Here is a 23,592-nt window from a genome sequence, read left to right on the forward strand (position 1 = left end):
GGCCAAAGCAATGCTCTTTCAACACATTATGCCAATTATCAACTGTATAACAAATTCTTGAAAACTAACAGCAGAGAGGTACATGATGCCAATGGATATGGGCTTCCAAGTCTGTTCCCAAAATTAAAATTCTATGTTTATAAAGCCTGAGTGCTTTTTTACAAGAGATCTGTTTACACATGGTATAGCATTGCGCTGTACATTAACAACCATGTTTATCTTCCTGAATCCACCAATAGTAAACCTTTAAACATTTGCCAACTGCCTCAGGGAACTGAATAATAGCATATCATTGTTCACTGTGCTACACTGACAACATGTGTCATCATTCATACAGAATACGCCTGCACATAATGCAGAACGTTGGCAAACGCTTGGTTGGACCACAATACCAAGAAATCACACATATCTTCAGAGAGGTCAATTAAAACTGATACACGACACAAAGCTATATTATTATGCTTTGACAGACAAGATTTTGCAACTGAAATGCAGAACTGAACCTACCATGTGCAATCCGTTGCTGTGGATGACGCCATCTTGTTCCATGAGATTTCGGGATATAGTAATGGAGGGGAGATCCAAGCTCTGAGGGGGAAACTGGGGTGTAAAGTCATTTCCTTGTGCTGTCAGCTGGTCGCCAAGGCCCTGAAAGGGCAGCAGGATGTCTGCCATCCCCAGTGCAGGGTCTGACTCGGGTGGGGGTGTAATAGGTGGAATTTCGAACTCCTCATCCCCCAGGCTCGGCGTGTGGAACGTCTGCTAGAAAAAGACAGAACAAGGCAAACCACATTAGAGCACACTGTTATCAGCAGCCACACTTGACCAGTCATTCAAGTCTTGTTTTATACTCAAATGCAAACTCTATACATAATTATAAAATTAAAAAAAAAAAAAGTTTCATATACTAACAGGGTTTGTGGATCATTCTGATTAAGGATTTAAGTCTAATTATCATATGGCTTTAATAGAGTATCAGTATTAACAGTTTTTTAATGCGTGCTTAATTAGCAACATCTGTCTTTGTTGTTAGTCTGAGTATCAGCTACACTGGATTTGGCTGTATAACAAATTGCCACTTTATTGATATGTTAGTGAAATAGCACAAACAGCTTATATTGCTCTCATGCTTCATAAAATATCAACAATTTTGTAGCACACACACAACATTAATTCAGAACCGACCACGCCACATCTTTTGTCTCCTTTTTGCCTTCTTCATAAACATGAAATACAACAATTCTGGTCCTTATTTCTTCTCCATCCCATAAGTGCAATGCATCCTTCTACACACCAGTTTTGTAATTTGGAAGAGAGCAATGTACAAAACAGCGCGGGTGATTACCACGGCTTTGTAAAGCCAGCCAGCTTTGTTTAAACAGTAGGTTTGTTGCAAACCAAACACCTGTTAAGATGCCTTTAGCAAAACATTTACTGCCAGTTATCTACAGTGTCTGTGCATGTTCGTACATGTGCATGTGTATGTCGTAGACGATCTTTATTCAAGCAGAGCCTGTATCTGGCTTCAACATTGCTGACTTTTATTTGGCAAACAAATGAGCTATGCTTATTCAAATTTCTTGCGAGTTAAATGAACTTTCATATATTATTTCAGGTCCACTGCTACTTAATAATAGAAATCCAGCGCTTGAAATTAGGCCATTTTAAATGGACCCAAATCAGGACTGTCTTGATCAAACTGGGCAGTTGGCAATCCTAAAATAGGCACTCTGTCTTGCTCTGGACATGCAACGCTGCTCTGGGACTTGTTTGTTTGTATTAGTTCAGGATTCTAGATGAGAGGGGGGAAATTGTTTTATGTATTATTTACATTGTTTGAAAGAGTGACTTAATGCCAGTTAATTTTAAAATGATATGTTCAGTGAAAGATCTCATTAACTGCCGCAAATTGTCATCCTTCAAACTGTTAATGATGATATAAATTAATAACCGCTTCAGAGAAGATGGAAACCGAAACACAGGAAAAACCTTTGCTTGCATATAGAACCTGTCAGCTGTCATTATTGGTCTCGCACCAGAAATGATGAGGTCCCAGACTGCTGCGGTCTGCAGTACCGTCAGCCTGCTGAGATGTGAGCGCAATGCTGTAACTTAATTCTGGACGTGAAGGCTGGGCCTGGATGTTTGACTCTGCTGTATCACAAAAGGTGTGATTTTTTCTCCCTGTGGATCCCTTAGTCCACAAACACAAAGGATGGATTGGCCACGAGAAGTGGTTGGCTAATGAACATAACCCTATGGCTGCATTTGCAGTTATTTTGGCACTAATGTGGTCTAGTAACAGATGCAACTGTAATTTGTGACTCATTTGCTACCCCATTACTGCTTAATGAAATCTAACATATCACATTAACAATACGGATAAACACTCATTCTTGATATGTGGCATTTGGCTGTTTTCATTACCACTGTAATTAACACTTGAAATATTATTTCAATAAATATTTAAGGTGTTTTAAAATGGGTCGTGGTAATCATGACATAGAGACAGAAAACATAAAGCAAATGTGAAGCTTCTTAGCCTGAATGTGCTCTAGGATTACACTCTTAAGGCATTATTTACAGGAATAAAATGGGCTTCCAGCTTTGCAGTGCTCATGCCCAAAATGCTAGCGAGAAATCTACAGTCGTGCTAATGTAAAAACACTATAATTAAGCCCATTGTAATACAGTAATTGCAAACTTAGGCTTGTGCTTTAATGCAAGTGCTAGCACTTAATGATATTTTCATTCCTTGTTCAAGCAAAAGGGTTCGGTGAAATCAGTATCATAGTGCATTTGAACCTCCCTTTACCCATTGTATTTATGAGATAGTAGTAATTAAAAGAATTGGATCTTCTTTCCTCATCTAGTAGAATAAATCTAGGACATCTGTGTAAATATGTAACACAGCCAGACAATAATACTCTATTTTACTTAGAGAAACAACATTGATCTTAATAGTCACAGCTTAGTATAAAAGGGAAAGTGAATTGATGAATGCCATAACAATTTTTTAATCGTAAATTTAATTCTCACAGTGTAACTTTTCCAAGTACATGTGTACCCTTCCAAAAAACATATCAAGGACTTAAGAATGAAGATGAAATAGATGTACTCTAAGAAAGAAAGCCCCTAAGTGAAGAAGTCTTAAATTCAAATCACTGGGCCACTCAGACCGCAGAAGGGTAGCATGCAATCTAGGATTTCAGAAAGGTGCTGTTATGCCTAAAAGAAGGTCTAACATTTGTGAGATTCATCTTACCATTTTTTTTTTAACTTATTAACTTTTCAAATATTTATAAAAACACACAGACACAAAAACTGTGTGCATGCTTAAATGCCATCTGTACTGAAATGTTCAAAACATTTGTTCCTTTTGATAAAAATGCAAATCTGGAGAACTGTTGTATCAACATATAACAGCCAATGTCTGACACGGTGAATTATCACAGCTGGAATTAAATTGTCTCTGAACAGCTGCTGGCAGCAGAGCTTTCATCAATGTTTGATTCAAATGTAGGAAAGAAATTCTACAGAAAGAAACATCATGTTGTCATTACAGATGGGGTTTGTGTTCATTATCACAAATAACACTGGAGCTAGTGCCAAACAATATTCCCTTATCTAAGCAGTCTTGCTGGGTAAAAAGAGATGGTGGCCATTGTATAAGTGATTCATAAAATAAGACTCTTAATTCCAATCTTCATATTTATTGTTACACTCTTCTACTTATTTTCTCCGAGATCTTTTTTCTTTTTTTTTTTTTTTTTTAATATGCTGAGAATACTTGCAACTGGATTACCACTTACAACATGTGAAGTCATTGCTGCCCAGGTTTTAACCTCTTCTTATGTCTGGAAGATCATTTATGGGATGCACGCTATATAAAAACAGTGTTCTTTACATTGACACACAGATTACAAGGCAATGCCTCCTGCACTTTCCATCCTTTCACTCTTTGGAATAAAAGATGTTGATTCTTAGCAATGAGCAAAAGGTGTTTCTGTATGGAGCTGGGGTCAATATTAGCATGTTGATGGACTATCAGCTGACTGCAAGGGGCCCCCCTGTAACAACAAATGCACGCAGGCCATAGCTGCCATGCTTTCCTCCCATCTCCCACCCAAAACCACTGAGCACACCTCTCAGCTCCCAGCCCAGGCAGCTCCCCTACCCAGCCCAGGTTTGTTCCCAGCCCTGTTCCCTCATGCAGCATGCAGCCTTCAGGAACAAAGTTAGATTTGTTCTTCTAACTTAGCTGACTATTAAGAACCCAAATTAAAATATTTGTATCTATAGCAAAAATTACACATTAGCTAGGATTGCCTGTTACTAAGCTTGTTTATTTGCTTCCTTCTGTTTATGATTTTTTTTGTACATAAAGCAGATTTGTTTCTATTGACATGCCATGTAAGTAACAGCCTTATGGACAGCTAAATTGACTAGTAATGGAGAGCTGTCAGGTTATTTTCTTTCTCATTAAAGTCTTTATTTTGTGCTCCATAAAACACACTGAAATTCAGCCCTTCATTCTTCACCCATTCACAGTCTGTTAAATTATCTAAGCACAGTACAATATAAGCATAGATAAAACAAAGAAAAGAAAAACATCTACCTCATTTGCAGCAAGAAATGCATTATTTGCCTCTGCCATGTTCATGTAGTTGTTATTGTTTCCGAACTGAAAGAAAAATAAATATTTGGATTTTAATGCATGCCACCATTTTCATTTTCCATCATGAAAAATGTTTTAAAATACAAAAACACAAGACAAACAGATAAGATGTGATTTTGCAGATGTCCTCTGAAGTCAGAATCAGATTCCATGTGACAGTGTTGTGATTATTACATTCTCTGCATCCCCAGACCTGTACACGAAAGATCTCCAAGTGCATTTCTTTGACCTTCTGTGTACCGAGGCCACCCCACAGACCTACAGATGCCTTTGGAAATCAAGTGCTCATTACTAATAGACTATTCCCCATAATAAATAAATAAATAAATAAATAAATAAATGCTACGCTTTTCCTGATGCACATAATTGTACTTTGCAGATGATTCTGATCTTGTGGACAGCTGTAGCTAGAAGTAGCTGCTGTATTAAAAGAGATGAAGGTAAGAAAGGGAAGAGCATCTGCAATGTTGCTTTTAAAATCCCATTCTATCTACAAACTAAATAGCCAAACAATCCCCCTTTGTCCATCACTCATTCCAGTTGAGCTCCCACTCCCAAACAACCTGGAAGGCCAGGAGACTTCACCCATCAGAGGAACTGCTTTGTGCTGAGATCCCGAGACGTGCCCAAGGCAGAGGTGCTGAGTGCCTCACTCATGCAGTGCAGCTCCCATGGGGGTGAGCAGGAAGGACTCAACAGATGCCATCAAGCCATTTCAACCCAACATTGAAGTACGAACATTTGTGGGTAAACATAAGTACTTTTTCTTCTATAGACTGAGCACAGAAAGGAAAAGACTATCAGCATTTGGCTAATTGGCACTGAGCATGCTTATTCTCATAAAAGGCATTTCCAAAAGGCAGGCAGGTATTTGATTTGAGGAACAAACCACACGTTCAAGTTTCTAGTCTTGGGCACAGCACACATTGCAGAGATCCCAGTGAAAGCGAAGCATCACCACCACGATGCCCAGCCTTGCAGTGCTGCCCCTGGGTCTGAACACAGCACCTCCTTATTCTCATGTTTGTGACTTCTGCAAAGCAACTTCTTCCACCGGCTTTCATTTTATTTTGCCAGACTCCCTGCAGCATTCAGGAACAGAGGGGGACCATAGAGCAACTCTTCCAAGAGTGTTTCTTTCCCATAAAAATCCAAATTCATTTCTCAAGTGCTGAATCTTTCAACTTGTATCACATTAAGAAACAGAAATGTTTACACATTATGTAAGCTGCTTCACAGCTATTTAAACTCTGCTTTCCTTAGCTACACAGGAACTCAAATAATGTCATCCACTTTTAAATCTCAGACATCACTGGGGAGGGAATTTTAAAAAATAACATGAAATTAAATTGCACCTTTAAGTTACTGTTTTGGTTCAGAAAGATGCGTGCATGGATACCAAGACATAATACTACGGGATCAACAAGATAGGCAGGTTTTTTTCATGTCAGTTAGAGACAAACTAAGAAGGTTTTGCATGAAAAAAAAACCCTCAAATGGTCCCAATAGAGCTGTTGTTTTGACAACAAAATAATAATAATAATAATAATAATAATAATAATAATAATAATAATATCAGTTTTTCAAACTGTACCTAAATGCACAGGTAAAACAAACTTACATAGCTGCAACACTGGATAAATAAATGGGAACAAACCCAATCCTATTTCCATTAGTCCTAGAGTCCTAGGGCCTCCAGAGCCACAAATGAGAATGCAGCTGAATTTTACCTTGAATAATACAACTCTACATTATTTTGATCAACATGCATTCCTCACATCACAACTACTGCCAGTTTGAATGCCAAGCATGGTTTATAAGAATAATGCATAGGAGAAAGTGAATGCACACTACTGTATTTTATTAGGACTGAGAGAGTAAATGATATAATGAGGACTGCCAAAGCTAGAAGTTGCAGCTACGTGGCCCTGTGGCTCTTAAAGGATACAATATTTAGGACTCTGTGCTACATGGCTCAAGCACTGATGTCAGAACCTGACGCATTTAAGCTTTTGTTAATATGGATAAAAAAACACTGCAATTTATTTTTTTCTCTCTGAATTAGAAATCCATTTAAGGCACACAACAATTATCAGTGAGTATTTCTAAGATTAACATTCCTTATTATCTAATGGTACCTATAACAACAAAAGAAAATAAAATGGTTATTATCTTAAGGACCTAAACAATTCAAAAAACAAATTAAGCTTAGAATGAAATAAGAACTGGGTTAGAAATCCTCTTCTGAACAGTTAGTCTGCGAATGTAATTACTGAAGAAACTACAGCTAATCAGCTGTGAATTGTATCCATTAATTAGTATTTGCCCTGGAGAAATGAGAAAAATCAGTAACAATGTTAACACTGCAATGCACTGATGAGTACTGAAACACAGGGCCCTCAGCGTTTAGTCAAGCAGGTGGCTCCAATGGTCCAAGTAATTTAAAAAGCTCTCACCTGAAGTGCAGAGCTGGAATTACAAAGCACTTCTTGCATATCTTTGTATCTATATAAGGCTATAATTAATGGCTTTTAATTTAGAAACGCTTTGTGATCAGTGGGGAACAGTTATAAATCATTCTAAATAGAACAAGGGGTTCTTGTCTATTTTAGTAAAATAATTTGGGCAAGATGTTTTCTGTAAAATGACTCTTGCTACAATCAATGCTTTTCTCCTTTAGTTTCTGGCGGATCACTTGCCCAGACCCCTCATAAACATGACAGAGCATCCCTCCACTTGACAGCGGTCATTCAAATTAAAGGGTCAGATCTGGCAATTGTGTCTGCCCAGGTACAGCCCTGTGGGGTCCCACCTCCACCTCCTGTGCTTCCCTGGGTCAGAGCAAGACTCAGATGCAGCACCTAGTTCAGCTATCTTTTTGTTTAATGCTGGCTTTGTGACACTTTGCAAATGAGTTAGCCATAGCTATGAGCAAGGTTTTGCATAAACTTCTAGCATCTAAATATCTCAGAGCACTCAGTTCTGTAACCACAAAGGAATAGGAACTCTCCAGCTTCCTTTGTCAACACCAGTGTGTTGTTTTTTTTTTTTTACAAAAATAGTTGTGGCCTTTCAAGCAGCATCTGCAATGTCAATCAAAGCAAACACTACAACACTACTTGTTTCCTTTGATTCTAGGAACTCAACAAACTCCATCTTAAGGTTCAAGAAACATTAAGCTCGAGTGTCATATCTTATTGTCACAGCAAATCAATGGAAACCATCCATACCCATATGTTGATTTTACAGAATGGACTGCAAAGAAACAAAATCTCTTCTGAACTTACTGTGAAACACAGCTTTCATTCTTCATGCAAATTATTGCACATAAAGTATGACAGTTCAGTTCTCTACTCTTCTGCTACAAGGGCCCTTGAAGTGGCCCTGCTGCACTCCACAGGCACTGAGAAGAATGCTGTCAGGAGGCTGGGCATTTGCTTACTAACACCTTGTGTAAAGAATGTCAAGAAAACTGATTGTTTCTAAAATAGTTCATTGATGCTCTTCTCTTAGCCGTGACTACTCAACCTAAAGCCCAACATGTAGGCTTAATGCTCTTTTGTAGGAAGGGTCTGTATATGTAATGACATACACTTATGACATACGTATGACATACCCTCTATCTTTTCCCAGTGCATGCCCTAAGGAAGACCAAATCAGCTCCTGCCTAGACTTTAAAAACCGTATCATTGCACTTCTGCAAACTACATATTTTCAAAGACCAAAAGTAGGCCAGACATTACAGTAACTGTGCATCAAAACGTGATTGGGCTTCCAAACCACCCTTTGTAGCTACCAGAGATTAAAAATTGTTGAGTTCTGAAAGCACCAAAACAAACAAATTCACATAAATCAAGGAACTGATGTTCTAAGAAGTATGACATGGTTGGCTTCATTAAATAAATCTTGACAGCTGGGGATACAAATCAGTCACTAAATAGCCAGGGAGTTTGAATTCCTAAAACAACAGCAACAAAAAAACCACTAAAACTTCAGAAAAATCTCAAAAGATTAAATATGAACCACTCCTTGAGTTCTTTTGCAGCCCTGATGAGTCAAAAGCCACAGCAAGAAATAAGCAGAATGAAAGTTTACACCATGAAAACATAATACACATAAGTATAAAGACTGAAACTTACTGTTATTAGTTATGAAGTTGTTCTGGACACAGTATAATTTTGAACATATAAATTTTATGGGAACTTTGCTACTGATTTTAATTGAAGTTTTTTGTTAAAACTCCGGACATTTCTATCTTTAAGTCAACCTAATTGTGATGCAACTCTAATCTGAAAAGCATTACAGCTCATATCCACTATTCATTGGCAAAACAAGGGTAATTGGAGACATATTTAAGGAACATAAAATTAGGCATACAGCTACCCAGATTTTTCTCTGAGCATCTCAATGGAACAAACAAGAATTTTTATAAATTATAAATATAAATTATAAATATTTTATGCTAAAGAGTAAAATGAGATTCATCAGGCAAACCACATTAGGTTTTTTAAATAAGTCCTTTAATAATAATGCTGGTTAATTTAGCAATGCAAGAAAAAAAGAGAGGACAGGATTGGGTAAGTTACTGTTCCAGCACAGAATAAAAGTAAAACCATGGAATGTGAATAAATGTTCCAAATGAAAAATATCAAACAAATATTAAAAAAATGCACACGTTCTGTCATGTTCTCAGAATATACGAAGAAACTGACATTTGGCTTAAACAGAATGATTGCAATTCTGTACACAAAGATTATATATCATTAATCTGAGAATAAATAAAAGATTCATTGGAAATGACTACAGAATTCTCCTCTCCCTCCTCATGACTCTAAGAGTCCTTTCACAATTATTGGTTAATGTTTCATCAAAGCATACATTTTAAGTTTCTCAGCTCAGATACTCAATAGTATCTTCAGACAAGAATTCTGACTGGCTTGATGCTGAACTTCTGCCTGCAAAGTAGTGCTAAGTTATTTCTGTCATGTCAGAGCATTACAAGTGCACTTGTGTACGTGCTTCAGGTAGTTGCATAACCACCAAATTCTATCATTTCTAATGTCAATTTACTACTTATGGAAAACAGCATCCTCAGCTGATCACAGTTCCAGTAGTTCCGTAACTAGATTAGAAACCATATCTTTTTTTAAATAAGGACATTAACAAAATCATTCTTCTACAGTGTGAACATGCTCATATGTTTTATATAGAATAATATCCACTTGCACAAACACACATTATGGCAAAGATCTCAGTTCTATCTTCATATCTGGCAAAATAATTCCTCTGAGGTTGCACAATCCTTATGAGTAAAAAGAAAGATAACGATCCCAAAAGATGTAATTACAGACCAAAACTAAATTACTTTGCAGGTCTAAGTACTGTATCTTAATAATTTCACTGGAGAACATCTTCACTGCATTTGGGCAGATTTGATTTTGCTGCCCAACCAATAATTACAGCTCTGGCAAATACAATGCCTGATAAGGACATCAATTAAGAATGAGCATTGTGTTATTTAAAAAAAAAAAAAAAAACAACCATGTTCACAGCCTGTCTGATTGAATGAAATGCCAAATTAAATTAATGGAGATTGCTAAGTCTAGCTGACTGGTGGGGAACCATGCAGAAAGTGGGACAGCATAGACAATAAACTGTCTGTAATTAAAAGATGAGAAGCTGGACTAAAGCTACTTCAGCCTGATTACTCCAAACAAAACAGTATACACTAAAATTACTTTGGTAACAGAAGTAGATGGGGTGGGAATAGGTTTTGGGAGAGGCTTATTATTATTTCACTAGTATCTAGAAACACCAGTGTATCATCAGATATATTACATTAAATGTTTCTTCTCATCAGGAAACACAATTTATTTTCTTAGTGAAAGTAAAAATTACATTTCTATTCCAGATGGGTATCCAGCTAATCTCTGTAGAGGCTCTACTTTTAAGTAAGATGTGTTCATAGCAGGAGCAGCGTGTTCTTCTCTGGAAGAGCAACTACTTCTTGACAGTTTCAATACTTCAGAAGCAGTAGGTGGCATTCATATTACTTTATAGAATACAAGTATCTATTTTATTTTTGCTAATGGAAACTAGGAAGCAGATTTTAGTAGCTGGTTCACAGATGTAATATCACTACATTTGTTAGGGATTTATACTCATAAAAGCATATTTCAAAACTTGAAATGTAAGCCTTGTACATCGATAAAGGACAAATTCTATCTCAAAAGGAATGCAAAATGATGTCCTCAATTTTGACGCTACAGAGCTACCCTGAGAAGTTTTTGTGCTTCCCTGGCATGGTTCTAACAGTTTTGAAGAAACGCCATTCTTTGCCAACTGCAAAAAGTATTGTTTACCACCACCAACAAGTAGCTTTTGGAGTTTAGGCATTGATTCACTGAGTTCAGAAGAGATGCACAGTTTGACCAGATGCAGCCAAAGTGCTCTCCATTTGGGATGGCTTTTGTCCAAACGTCATCAAACAGATATTGGAATCCACCTCCACTGACATTGAAACCACTATACTTGTGTACGTGTAGGGTATTTACATAAGCACAGACACAACACATTTGTCATCAAAAGATACTGGTTTTGATTAATTTCATGTTGAGAGTACTGCTTAATATGCAAGATTCATAAATGAACCTTTCCATTCCAATTCCTACAACAAATTTATGATATATTGTTATAGGATAGCACAATAGAAATCAGCTTCCTGAGGCAGATTACAACATTCTGCATGTTTTCAGGGAAAGATATCTTCTGAAAGTAGATTCATTTTCTGCTAGGTTCTACTATTAATTTTCTAGGAAATCTCTTAGTACATCTGCAAAAAACTACCTGGAATGTATTGGCTTTGCTGGCTTCACCCACCACAACTTACTGCACCATGGTTACTTTTACCATTTTTTTCCAGGATTTAGAAAATCCTCCTAAGGATTCTCTACAACACTGTATTAGGATCCTCACCTTTGATCGAGGTTCTGTAATGAGGAGGAAATGCAAGCCCCACTGAAAACAAAACGAGTTCCTACAGTGGCTCCGGAAGATTTATTTGCTTAAAACCATATCGCTGTTGAGAAACTGGCCAGCAAGCATAAAATATTAAAATAAGCGTATTTAAATATCCAGTTTTGCAATCACATCTCTGAATTTTAAGCAAATTAGTTGTTCATTTCATGCAAGTTAATAGGAATAATTAGGGTTCATTAATTATTGTACAATCATATATTTGGCAGCCTTCTGATATTTAAAATCTTAAATGCCTTTAATTCAGGCAACCACTCGGATTCCTACTGCTGAGTGTTAAACATCTGCCACACTAATTTTCATATAGATGTGCCTATGTATATACATATGCATGTATACACACGCTTTTACTGATTGCTTATAGCCAAAAAAAAAAGAACCTCAGCAAATAAAACACTTGAGTAAGATCCTAAAGAAAACAGACATTGATATTTTATTCATATATCCTCAAATCTCCCTCAGACACATTGTTTGCAAATAGCACAGATTTAAAAGTTTTCAGAAAGCAATTAGAAGGAAAATATTTGAAATTACTTTAAAAGCTTTCAGCCAACAAATAAAAACTTCAACAATAACAGTAAAAAGCACTGTCTTAATCTCTCCAATTCCAGCTAAACTCTTTAATATGAACTCCTTCAGTGAATTCCATGGCCAAAAGCAGTAAATGAATGATATTTTGCCAAGTGTGATACTGAGCAATCTAAGGAACAGTAATGAAAGGAATATTTAATGGTCTCGTGCTAGACATTTTCAGATCTCTTAAGAAAGATACAGGCTATAAATGTTTTTATATGCAAGAAGTAACTTTATATGAATATACACGGTATTATTATTCTGCTGACTGACAGTCAAAGCAATTCCATGTATGCCAGATTCCTAACGCTACTTATTCTGTATTTAAATGTATAAATTTTAAAAGGTGATCTAAAGTGCAGTACTGGTCCTGACATTCATACAAAAATGAAGTGTTTTAAAATTAGTATGAATCATGAAATTTCTCTCCAAGACCAATCTACCAAATGCTTTGCTACCATGCGTACAGAGAGTTTCAATTTACCATGTTAGCAAATTGTAGACAAGGATGTGTTTTCCATTCTACACTCTTGGCTTCAAAGGTACTAAAACTGAGAACTGAACATGTATTCTAGGCATTTTTGTGCATCCACCTACATATATATTAAGACTATTTTTCCTCTATAAAAGGTGAATAAAATTATTAAATTCAGACCAATACACTAAGTTTCCCACAAAGACAAAAAGAAAGAGCTCCACAAGATCTACAGATGTTAGTTCAAGGAATTTTGATGTGCAGCCTCTATCACCACGCTCTCTTGCTAACTGAAGGTTAAAATATGAAATATCAAATGTTAAGATACATACAATTATTTAGAAAGCCAAGGAGAGGACTCTACAATTTTAAGTATTTGTTAAAAATTATTTAAGTATTTAAAGAACATTTTCTTCCTTTGTTTTTTACTCTAGAGTTGCTTGTGTTATAAATTATGAAATGATGTTGATGATCACTTTGATGAGGCACAGAGGTGTTGCTGGAATAAACCAGATTAGACGTAAATGCCACGGAAATCATATTTTGCTAAAATGCATAAAGAACTTACTCATAGGGATTTCACTCTTGCTTTTTTTTTTTTTTAAACAACTTTGTAGCAATTTAGATTCCACATGAAAAAGGCCTCATAAAATAAGCAGTTTCATAGCATCTATTTAATATATGTATTTTATGAGTCACAATCATTACCTAAACAGCTCACATTATGCATAAGATCTTATTTCTGATAACATCAGAGGACAGACAGCAGTTAAATTACATTTTTTCCACAGCTGCTTTAAAAAAAACACTGGAAGGATAAAGCACAAATGACCCCTTTCCATGGCCCTGTGAGAGGCTGGAAATGTCTCTATTCTCCATGACATTTACCAAACAGAAGGAGATCAACAGCCTCTCAAAATGGCGTCAACATGCACACACGGTTAGAACAGCTCGCCAGGACCAAATCCGTGGACATGATTTTGGGACTGCCTCTACAGTCTATCTCATGTCCTGCTCAGCAACAGCAGCCCACCAGCACACATGGGCCCAAAATCTACCATAGTTCCATACACCAGGGTCCGCATCAGGGGTTTTTTGAGTCTTCCCAGCAAGGACGAGACAACCCTACGCCATTTCAGTCTCCTTTTGTACCCAAAAGCTTGTTTTTAACTACTGTAGGGGATATTTTTGTACTTTGAGATGGGAGAAAATGTACAAACACAGACCTGTTTTTTGTCAAAATATATTTCTGTTTCACCTTCCTCTTTCAGTTATTAAGTTCATGCAGTCTAGGTGTTAATCATGTCTAGCCCCATATTTATTTCGTATAAGCTGTCTAAGCATTGAATTTGAGCATTTCTTAACGTAATAACAGCATTTTATTCTTAGAATCCCAGGAAATAGTTTTATATCACTATATTCAAGATTATTGTAACATTTTCTCACACGAATTTAAAGAGATGTGATTATACTGCAATTGGGCCATAAGTAGCTTTTCTTAGAATCTTATATCAAATTTCACTCACTCTAGCGAAAATCGTAAATTCCATTCTAGACTGTGATTCAGCTCTACTACACTAGCAAATTATATCAGGTTTTAAATATAAAATTGATAAAGGGTAAGGCAGATGTAGACATTTTATTATAATCATAATGGAGGATTAGTTGAGACACTTTCAGGCTAAAGTCAATGCATGCATGAATTCTTAAATATCTCAGCTCGCAGCCATGTTGATACCACTGGTTCAAGTGATTTTTTCTGAGATTAAACACTCTCCACTTTAGAAAATATAACCATAATCAAATTTTAAAAATGACATTTTTAAAAGACTGAATTAATTCTGCTTAATTATATGGAAATCTGTACAAAGCAATACAACCTAGTTCAAGGACTCTGCTCTGATTACACACGTCTGAATAAGAACTGGAGAAAAGACACCCAGAAACACACCAGCTCCAGGGCTGCAGTCAATGATCGTCACTCCCAATCAAGATGGGCTTGTGAGCAGCATAGGAGGTGTATACTTGGTTTCTTTGACCCCTCATATGCTTAGTATGGGAAGTTTCTCACTTGATTACTTACTGCTGATTTCCAAAGCATTCTTTACACAGCAGACATTTCCCAAACACCAAAAAAGTGATGATTCTTGTTTTGTAAACCTCATAAATTAAGAATCATCTCACAAGTAGAAGCAGGAAAAAGCAAAGCGAAAAACACATAATAAAATAATAATTACACAAATCCTCCTCCATTCACCAGGCAGACCAGCGAGACACCAAATTGTTCTCTCTCATGAAGCTTTGCTTAGAGATAACTCAGCTGCTTGCACCCCCCAGACCAAGCTGTGCTAAAGCTGTTGGGGCTGTTACTGCTCTGAGCTGCAGCATGCAGAAAGAAATGCCCTTCAATGGGAAAGCACAGATGAGGACCAGGGATTTCCTATGATAATCCCATAAGAGCAGGCACAAAGCGGTTGTACGAGAAGCTGAGTGGCAGGCAAAAGGTTTAGGAATTCTGCTCAGGTGAACAGGTTTTCCAGTTTTGAATAAATGTCAATACAATATAGAAGTAAATAGTTGTTTGAAACAGGCACATAGTATTGCTTTCTCCTATTTCTTTATCTTCCATCAACCTCAAACCTAGTGGATTTCTCTGCGGTTTTCAGCTGGGGTTGGATTACAAATCCCACAGCAGGAAGGCCTCTGGAGAGTCTTCAGCAACAACTAACTTTATTTAAACACGCAAGATTGAATTGGATGCAATATTCTGCAATAGCAGTAAAGGAGAATTAAATTTAAGAGTGGAATAATCCCTCATGCTAGCTTGTACTCCTATTTATGCCACTGAGACTAATCAGGCTTAATTTATCTATTTTTAGCTTCCCACTGCACTGTTCCATCCTAAAGGCAATGTTTTGGGCAGCAGAAAGTTATTTTGTAGGTGAGTAACCTACTTTAATTGCATTTTCATCCATTACTGAAGTCTAGCATTTTCCTCTCTTAATTGGGTCACTGAATTTCTTCTTTCAAGTGGGCACAGAAATTACTTTGGATATTGATTGCAGCCCCCAAGGTTCTGTAGAGATGAGGACATAGAATGTGCTGCAAACTCCATTCACAAGTAGCAAAATGATGGAAGGTTCACTCAAAGCCTCCACTCCAGGTAACAATAAAAACAGACAAAGCAAAAAACACAAACATGAAAATCTCAACGTTGAAATACTAAAAATATATAGTAAGAAGACTACTGTCAGTTCCGAAAACTCCATCTGCAGCCAGCCCAATCTCTTCACAAATGCACCCCACAAACTAAGCCTTGCCATGCTTCAGGTGATGTTCAGCACCAGTATTTCAATGTGCTAACCACTAATTAGCATGAGAATTAAAGCATACATTAAAAATCACACCAGGCATCAGTATAATGTAATTTCTCCTCATCATTTTCAGATGTGAGGGAAAAAACAGTCTTTTAACATAAAACTAAAAATAGTAATAAAAGCTCTCCTGAATATTTAATGCTCTCTGTCGTATCTTGATATAAGCAAGCCTGAATTTTGACGCATGCAATTTCTGAGTTTCTTTTCTTGAAGTGTAAGAGACCAGAACACGGTGGCAATTCTTCCTCTGAGTTTTTCCACAGCTCACAACTCATGCTCCGAAAATATTCTCCTAGTTTAGCGGACTGAGACATTTCTGCGTCTTATGCTGTTCACACTAAAGATGTGAAAGAAGTTGGATACTTCTTAGTTGAATTTAAAAGCATCAGATTTAGATTTAGTTTGAAGTCTAACTGTATCTATGAAGTTAGTTGTAATCTCAATCAAGGTCTATTGATTTTCACGTTAACATATATCATCTTCTGGGAAAGGGAAAAATTTCTGCCCTGTTGCAGTATTTAACCATGCATGTGTGAAAGGGGAAGAGTGAATATGCATCTATTACACTCCTTGTAGAGACATATCACTAATTGCTTTATATAAAGAAAGCTAAATTGAAAGACTACTCAGTCTCTGTAATATGGCAAGTCTGACATTCCGTATATAAACCTTCCAGCATTTTCAAATGTTCATTCTCCTTCTACTCAGTCTTCCTATGTGCTGTTCCATAAATACAGATTCGGGGAAGACAAGTCCCTTTCTTTTCTCTTCATCCTCTCTGAAGCATAATCCATGCTGCTGGTTCCAGAACCTCTGACTCCTTCAGAGACGTAAAATGGCATTTAGCTTGTTAATCTCACAGCACTTCAACCTCATACATGAATATTTTTTATTATCAGGATCTGAAAAATGACAATTTCACACAGTCCTTTCATACCAGCAGAAGTTCCCAAGTCATCTAAACAGTCATCAATATCTACAACTATGAAGGACATTTACAACCTATCTCCAGCTTCCATAAAACAGTTACATGCAGGGTTCAACGTCAGCTACCAGCAGCAGTGGGAACCAAAGTAAAGGCCATTCCAGTGACTACTGGTCACAGCATCAGCGCTGGCACCTAGAGCAGTGTTGTTAAGTGATATCGAGTTCTAAGAAGCATTTACGTTGCATCATGCTTCAAACCTTCACCACTTGTGCATTTGGTATTCACTCTATAATTCACTACCCATTGCTTATGCCCTTACAACTTCTGTTGAGGTCACAGTGCAAAAACGACACACTGAACTCATTGGGACTTGGGGGCAAATGCAATTTAATATGGGATGTGGATGAAGAGCTGAGGAAGGAATTCCTTAAACTAGCTACAGAGACAAACCTGGCGTATTATGAAACCACATATTTATTCACCCATACAAATGATCAGATTTTCAGCAACAACTTGCTTGGCTACAGGGAGCTGTTTGGAAAAGTCAGCTTTTACACAGAAGTTGAATTATGAGAAAACTTGCCTGGATAGGAGATTCTGAGCACTTGAAAATGTTACTCACTCATTAAAATTTATCAGACATTCTATACACAATTGACTCCTACTAGGGAATGAAATGTATATGGTCTATTGAAAGCAACGTTGATTAAATTTTATGTAGCCAGTAGATAAAGTTTGCTTTGCTATCAGGCGCTTCTGAGAGGCTTATAGGACAGAAGCAGGATTAGTTCAAGACAAGGGAAATTATACATGTAAGAGTTAAAGCTTGAGAAAAGAGATCTGGCTTCCATCAAGTTGACGCTTCAGATAAGAGACTGCCTTATAGCAGGTTATAGTTGCAAAAATAATTTTGATTGGCATTTCATTTATACATACTAACTACTGCTTGGAATCCATCCAGAATATGCAGCATACTATAAACTGTTAGGAAATATATCTGTGTATTGTTCAATATTTACAGTATGCTTTATTTTGTAAATATAAGATCTGGCAAAAAAAAAAATGTTGATTATTAAAATAGTTCTGTTTAAAACAAATGCCATTTTCCCTATAAAAAGAAGTATTTCACTAACAGCAGTTGATAATTCTGTTCGAAAATGTTCACAGTGGAGCTAAATAAACTTTCAATGGGAAAAATTTGATTGCTTTGTTCAGCTGCTCAAACAGATTTCTATCTCTGCTAATTTGCATATTTCTGAATATTCTCTTTCAGGCCCACTCCATTTTTGCTAGCAAAATCAATTTTCTGTTGGACAATAAGTGAGATTTGGTCTAATGATTTTAAGCTTTTAAATAAACATGAACCAAATGGTGTAAAGAGCTTTCCTTTTAAGAAAAGATCCTTGCTGTTTGGAAAGAAAAGAATTCTTTGCATTCACAGATATCAATTGACAGCAACACATTTTAACATGAAGAGAGAAAAAAAATATACAAGGGCAAAACAAAAAGAGCTGCTACCTAATTATGTAGCTACAACACAGATTGCCGCTAAGGTTAAATTTTGAGGAACACTGCATATGTACACCCATGGGCAAAGCGTAAGAAATATTAAGCTATGATATGAAAGTGTTATTATTGACTTGCTAAAGCTCAAAGAACACTCATATTTTTGATATTTTCTTCTGTGCCAGAAAAGAAAAACTGTTCTGAAACTGCAGAATTTGTAATAAACCCCAACCAAACGCAGCTTTTCTAGGTCTGTTCGGCTCTGCTAATAGTTATTGTTTGCACAACTGTAACTAAGTACATTACCAACTAGTTGTTCAATCTATATAAATTTAAGAAACACGCATTGCCAAAGAGTGACTCATATATCAGTCTATTATATGCTACAGAGCTGACTGTATTAAACAAATCACTTTCCCTACAGCTGAAGAATAGAAGCTATATACAGAGCAGAGGTTATTGTCTAATTTAAATCTTGGCTCACTTCCCAGAGCTGTACAAGATTCCAATTTGTGGAAATGTTACTCTCCGCTACTGCCAGAAAGGCTACAGAAAATGGTATTGGGTGCCTTCCAGAAATATGTCTGCAAAATGCCAATCAACAAGTCACTAAAGATTAACAGTATGACTGTACCAAATTAATTTAAATTATAGAAACATATGGCTAGGATGTTTGCACTGCACTTAACACAACACCTGCTTCACAAACAGCTACGTTTCCTTCCACAGTTATAAAATAATACATGTCAAACACTTTGAACCTGATTCCCATAAATGAGAAAAAATCAGTTAATAAACAGTAACCAGGGGTGACCACTATTAGCTAAAAGCCATCATTTTGTAATGGCTAGGTTCTTTCTTTATATAAAATTTTAACATTCATCCACATTAAGTGGCCTTTTCCCATTATAGTCTAAGTAATTAGTGAAAACAGGAGTAAAGGAAAAAAGATGACAGAAACAGCAACCATCTTTATATTCCATTTAGGCAATCCAGAATGATATGTTGATTTTGCTAAAATATGCTTCTCTTCTCACAACCATTCATGTATGGTTTTCTCGTTATATTACACAAAAAGTTGACATTCTCAGGCAAAAGCTGCTCCTGAAAGGCACAAAAAGCTCCTGAAGAGATTAAAAATTACACATTAAAATTGAAGAGTTTTATACTTCCTTGATGATGTTTTTTTCCATTGTATTTATAATGTGTCTTTAATATATATGATCGAGTCATCAAGTAAAAATATAAAAAATCTGTGACAGTCTTAGAAGTATTTACACATTGGTGTATGCCATATTTCAGTTGAAGAGGAAGGGAGCTGTTTTATGTTTCTCTCCACTGCTTTTCTATTATTGTCTGGCTAATGGAAATACATCAAACAAATGTTCTACAAGAGCAATAAATATTAAAGTTGACCTATCCATCTGGAAGAAATGAGAACAATACTGCTCACTTTTAGCCCAAATATGACACTGATAAATGAAGCCGAGAGATTCCATCACACTTCCAGCAACCTGGGCTAAGCGCCCACCACGTGATTATTGTACCAGCAATTTTCTCCATTCATCTTCATTAGGCAGTCACTTGACCTGCCTCCTAACATCCCTGTCAAATTTGAACCTTCAGGGGGCTGGCTGTACTTTCTAACAATGCACTCTGTTCCCCTTTGGAAAAAAAAAAAAAAAAAAAAAAAAAAAAAAGAAAGAAAGAAAAGAAAAAGGAAAAAAGGCTCAGATGGGCATGAAAGAACAGAAGAGGCATTTCTTCTGGAGAGGGAACCATCAGATAGTAGTCATGATTATAAAAGGAAATCACAGCACGGCACACGTGACACTGTGCACAGTAGTGTTCTTGTAAGTCCAACACCAACACACAGCCTGACAGAAAGCCCAAATAGGCAAAAGCAATCCTCCCTTTTGGCCTCTGAAGGACAATTATATGTTCAAATGATAATAAAGGTAACCTCTTGCCACAAATGGAACACCTATTTCATCACATAGTCACTGTTGGAAGCAAGCTGGAAGGAGCAACCATAGCATCCTTAACCTAGCAAAATAAGAGCGTTTCGTTACATTAGCAGTTTTACTTTACATTCCCATTATTTTCTTTTCCAACAGTACAATAATAACAGCACTGATTTGATTATTCTGTAATAGTGAAAAAGAAAGTCAGTTCAATACGAATTTGCCAGTATAATAAAAAGCTCCTAACAGGATTCTTATAGACCTCCTAGAAAGACAGTTTATGACTTTATGATCACTTAGGGAAATCAGAAAGGGTATAGGCACCAAGAGGCATTAAGCTTATGACACTAAAACTATCTCAAACATTCATGCAACTGCAAAATCTTGGTTATGGTATCTACAATGTTTATCCAAAAAACACCTGAAGTATTAACAATGTTTCTTCTACAATGCACTCTTCTCTTTCTTTTTTTCAAGAAGTCTTTAGAATCATAAATAGTGCAGACTGTCATGGTAATGCAGTAATTAAAATACACCCACATAGATTTCTTTTAGGCTTTAAGTTCTTCAGCCCTTTTTCAGGTTGATTGGGTCTTACACAAGTGGCTCTGTACAGCTGCTAAGCGCACCAGGGACTTAGTCATCCAGGAAGAAATTGCTGACTGTAAGTAAAGATCACAGTGAAAAAGAAAATATGAAATTATGATAGAGGGAGGCAAAATGGATTTCACTGTGATCGCCAGAAAATGACCCGAGGTGACTTCTATGCAAACCAACCAGTCCTTTCATGCATAGAGATTTCAGTCATTCTAAGTTGGATTTATTACACCAACATTTTTACACTTCTTTTTAAATGCATCTTCTTCCCTGCCATTTTTTCACAGGCTTCTACAAGTATCAGAGACTATGCTGAAATACCAAGCACATTTCCAAAAGTGGGGACAAGAAAATTTATTAACGTGATGTAAACCTTGAGATCTGTTATAAGTGCATTTATAGTACATACTTAATTTCTTTACTACACTAGTGTTGTAAGTAATAAGGAAGTCATAACTGATAACACGCCACGCTTTCCTGCACAACACAAAAAACGCTTGTCTATGAGCTTGAGCCTGGATGCAGACCCAAGCTTCTTTTTAATTATAATTGCATGTTCTCATATCTACATTAAAGCAATCACACAATAACCCCTGGCAACATTTTCATCAGGTTTTTACAAGACAATGAACAATTCACAAAAAGCCATTAGTGGCATTAGTTTTCACCTGAGCCAATCTGGTATTAAACTGGAATAGTATTATCTGCATTAATATCTGTGACTGCAAATGCCTTTACCGATAGAAACTGTCTTTCGAAGTGAACAAAATGGGTTCTCTCTTATTTGCTTGTCTGGGATGCTGAAGATTTCAGGCCCTCTACCCTGACTCCAAGTTCAAATTTTGGCATGTTTAGTTCCCCAATGACAGCACAGACCTTGGCCATTTAGTTTGTATGAAAGGATTCTTCTCAAGAATGAGTGGATGCCTCTGTGATGACAGAAAGATTAAAAACCTCACAAGTGGTTTCCAGGTGTGGGTAGTCTACAGCTGCAGCAGATGATTCTCAACATGGAGTTGGAAAGGCCAGCTTTCAGATCCAGTAGTTCTCAAAACCAGCCACAAGTCCATCATCTACCATTTGTCTGTCTGAGATAACTTCTTCCATACAATTACCATCCAAGTTTTCAATGAAACAAACTACTCTAAAGAGCATCTCCAGTTAAAAGAGGACAAAGACTAAAATATTGTACCAAACTCAGTTCCTGAACAAAACCTGATTCCAACAAGATTAAAACAAGAATTTTGCCAAAGCTGAAAGCTAGAAAAATCAAAATGCCAAACAATGAGAAAGAGAAGCCTGAGGCTGTTTTTGAGAAACTTGCTATAAATAAATAAAATAAAGTGACAGATCTCAGCACAACTCCAGAAATGTTCCTATGCATAGTAAGAGATGTAATGTTACAAGTCCAAGAAAGCGTGTCAGAGAAAGTACCCTCGGGTCTCAGGAGATCTGATTAAAGGAAAGAAGCAATCATTTCTCCTGCTTACAAAGAAACCATATTTTTTATGCATATGTGGAGAAATCCTATGCTAGAGGAAACAAACAAGCAAACAACACATATTCCAAGAATACAGTTGAAGAGACAGAGATTTTCACCTCAGCTAGCTGATGCTTGCTGTAGAATGTTTCATCAAAAGTGATGATGATGTGTTCTGATAATGTCAGCTTTACTACCACCATCATCTGTCATGCCAGAATTATTCTACAGCTCTTGATGATAAAGTAGCTCTTCACCTCCTCAAGATTGAGTGACTCTGAATAAGCCTGTAAAAGTATTTGCTAAACAATTTCAAAAAATAAAGAACAAACAACAACAAAAAAAAGCCAAACAGTTGTATTGCTTGAATTAGGCTACGTATGCATGAGTACAAGATTCTATAGGAATTTAGTCTTTTTCTTAGTGGAAACTTCAGTGAGCAGTGAGCCCTGACAGAAGATGACTCACCTTAAACTTCAGTAACTTCACCATTACTTCCTTAACTTTACTCAGAGTGCTCTTTCAAATGCGGTACAGCCATGAGCTTTATCACTGATAGTGCAGCATTTTCTGCGTCAAATCTTTGCAGTGGGGTTATCACCACAGGTTAATGGATTTGTGTTCTGAGAAGCCACGATTAGAATAGGTTTACCAAGAGTGACCTGTGTTCTGCATTATACACTGGAAAACATCTAGCAGCATGATTGTTATCAAGCATCAAAAGAGATAGCGAGAGCTGAGTGTGAAGACAGCACTAAAATCTAAGCACTAATGCTTTTATTACTCTACACTGGTATTGTGCAGTGGTTAAATTTGACACACACAAATTGCAGGAGTGAAGACTTGCAAAATAACAGTATCTATCCCAATGCTAATGGCTTAGTTTAGAAAATGATGTGCAAGATTTCAAACTCAGCATGAATATGTATTTAAATACTTGTGGCACTTTAATGGACATTTTCATTAGCGGAGGTTATAA

The 23,592-nt window shown here is 36.6% G+C and overlaps 1 protein-coding gene across 2 annotated transcripts in view; it reads right to left on the reverse strand.

The window, feature by feature from the left end:
- The window catches only part of TOX3 (TOX high mobility group box family member 3), a 71,242-nt gene that overhangs the window by 20,799 nt on the left and 26,851 nt on the right, over nt 1-23,592 (reverse strand). The window contains exons 2-3 of one of the 2 annotated variants that reach the window (XM_048958069.1): nt 4,619-4,684; nt 508-759 (exon numbers count right to left, since the gene is read on the reverse strand). In XM_048958069.1, coding sequence (XP_048814026.1) covers nt 508-759; nt 4,619-4,684 — 318 coding nt within the window. Of the gene's footprint in view, nt 1-507; nt 763-4,618; nt 4,685-23,592 lie in introns of both variants that reach the window. The other variant, XM_048958068.1, reaches the window with a different exon arrangement.

Source organism: Lagopus muta, chromosome 12 (genome assembly GCF_023343835.1).
Source record: "Lagopus muta isolate bLagMut1 chromosome 12, bLagMut1 primary, whole genome shotgun sequence".
In the NCBI taxonomy this organism is placed as follows: domain Eukaryota; kingdom Metazoa; phylum Chordata; class Aves; order Galliformes; family Phasianidae; genus Lagopus; species Lagopus muta.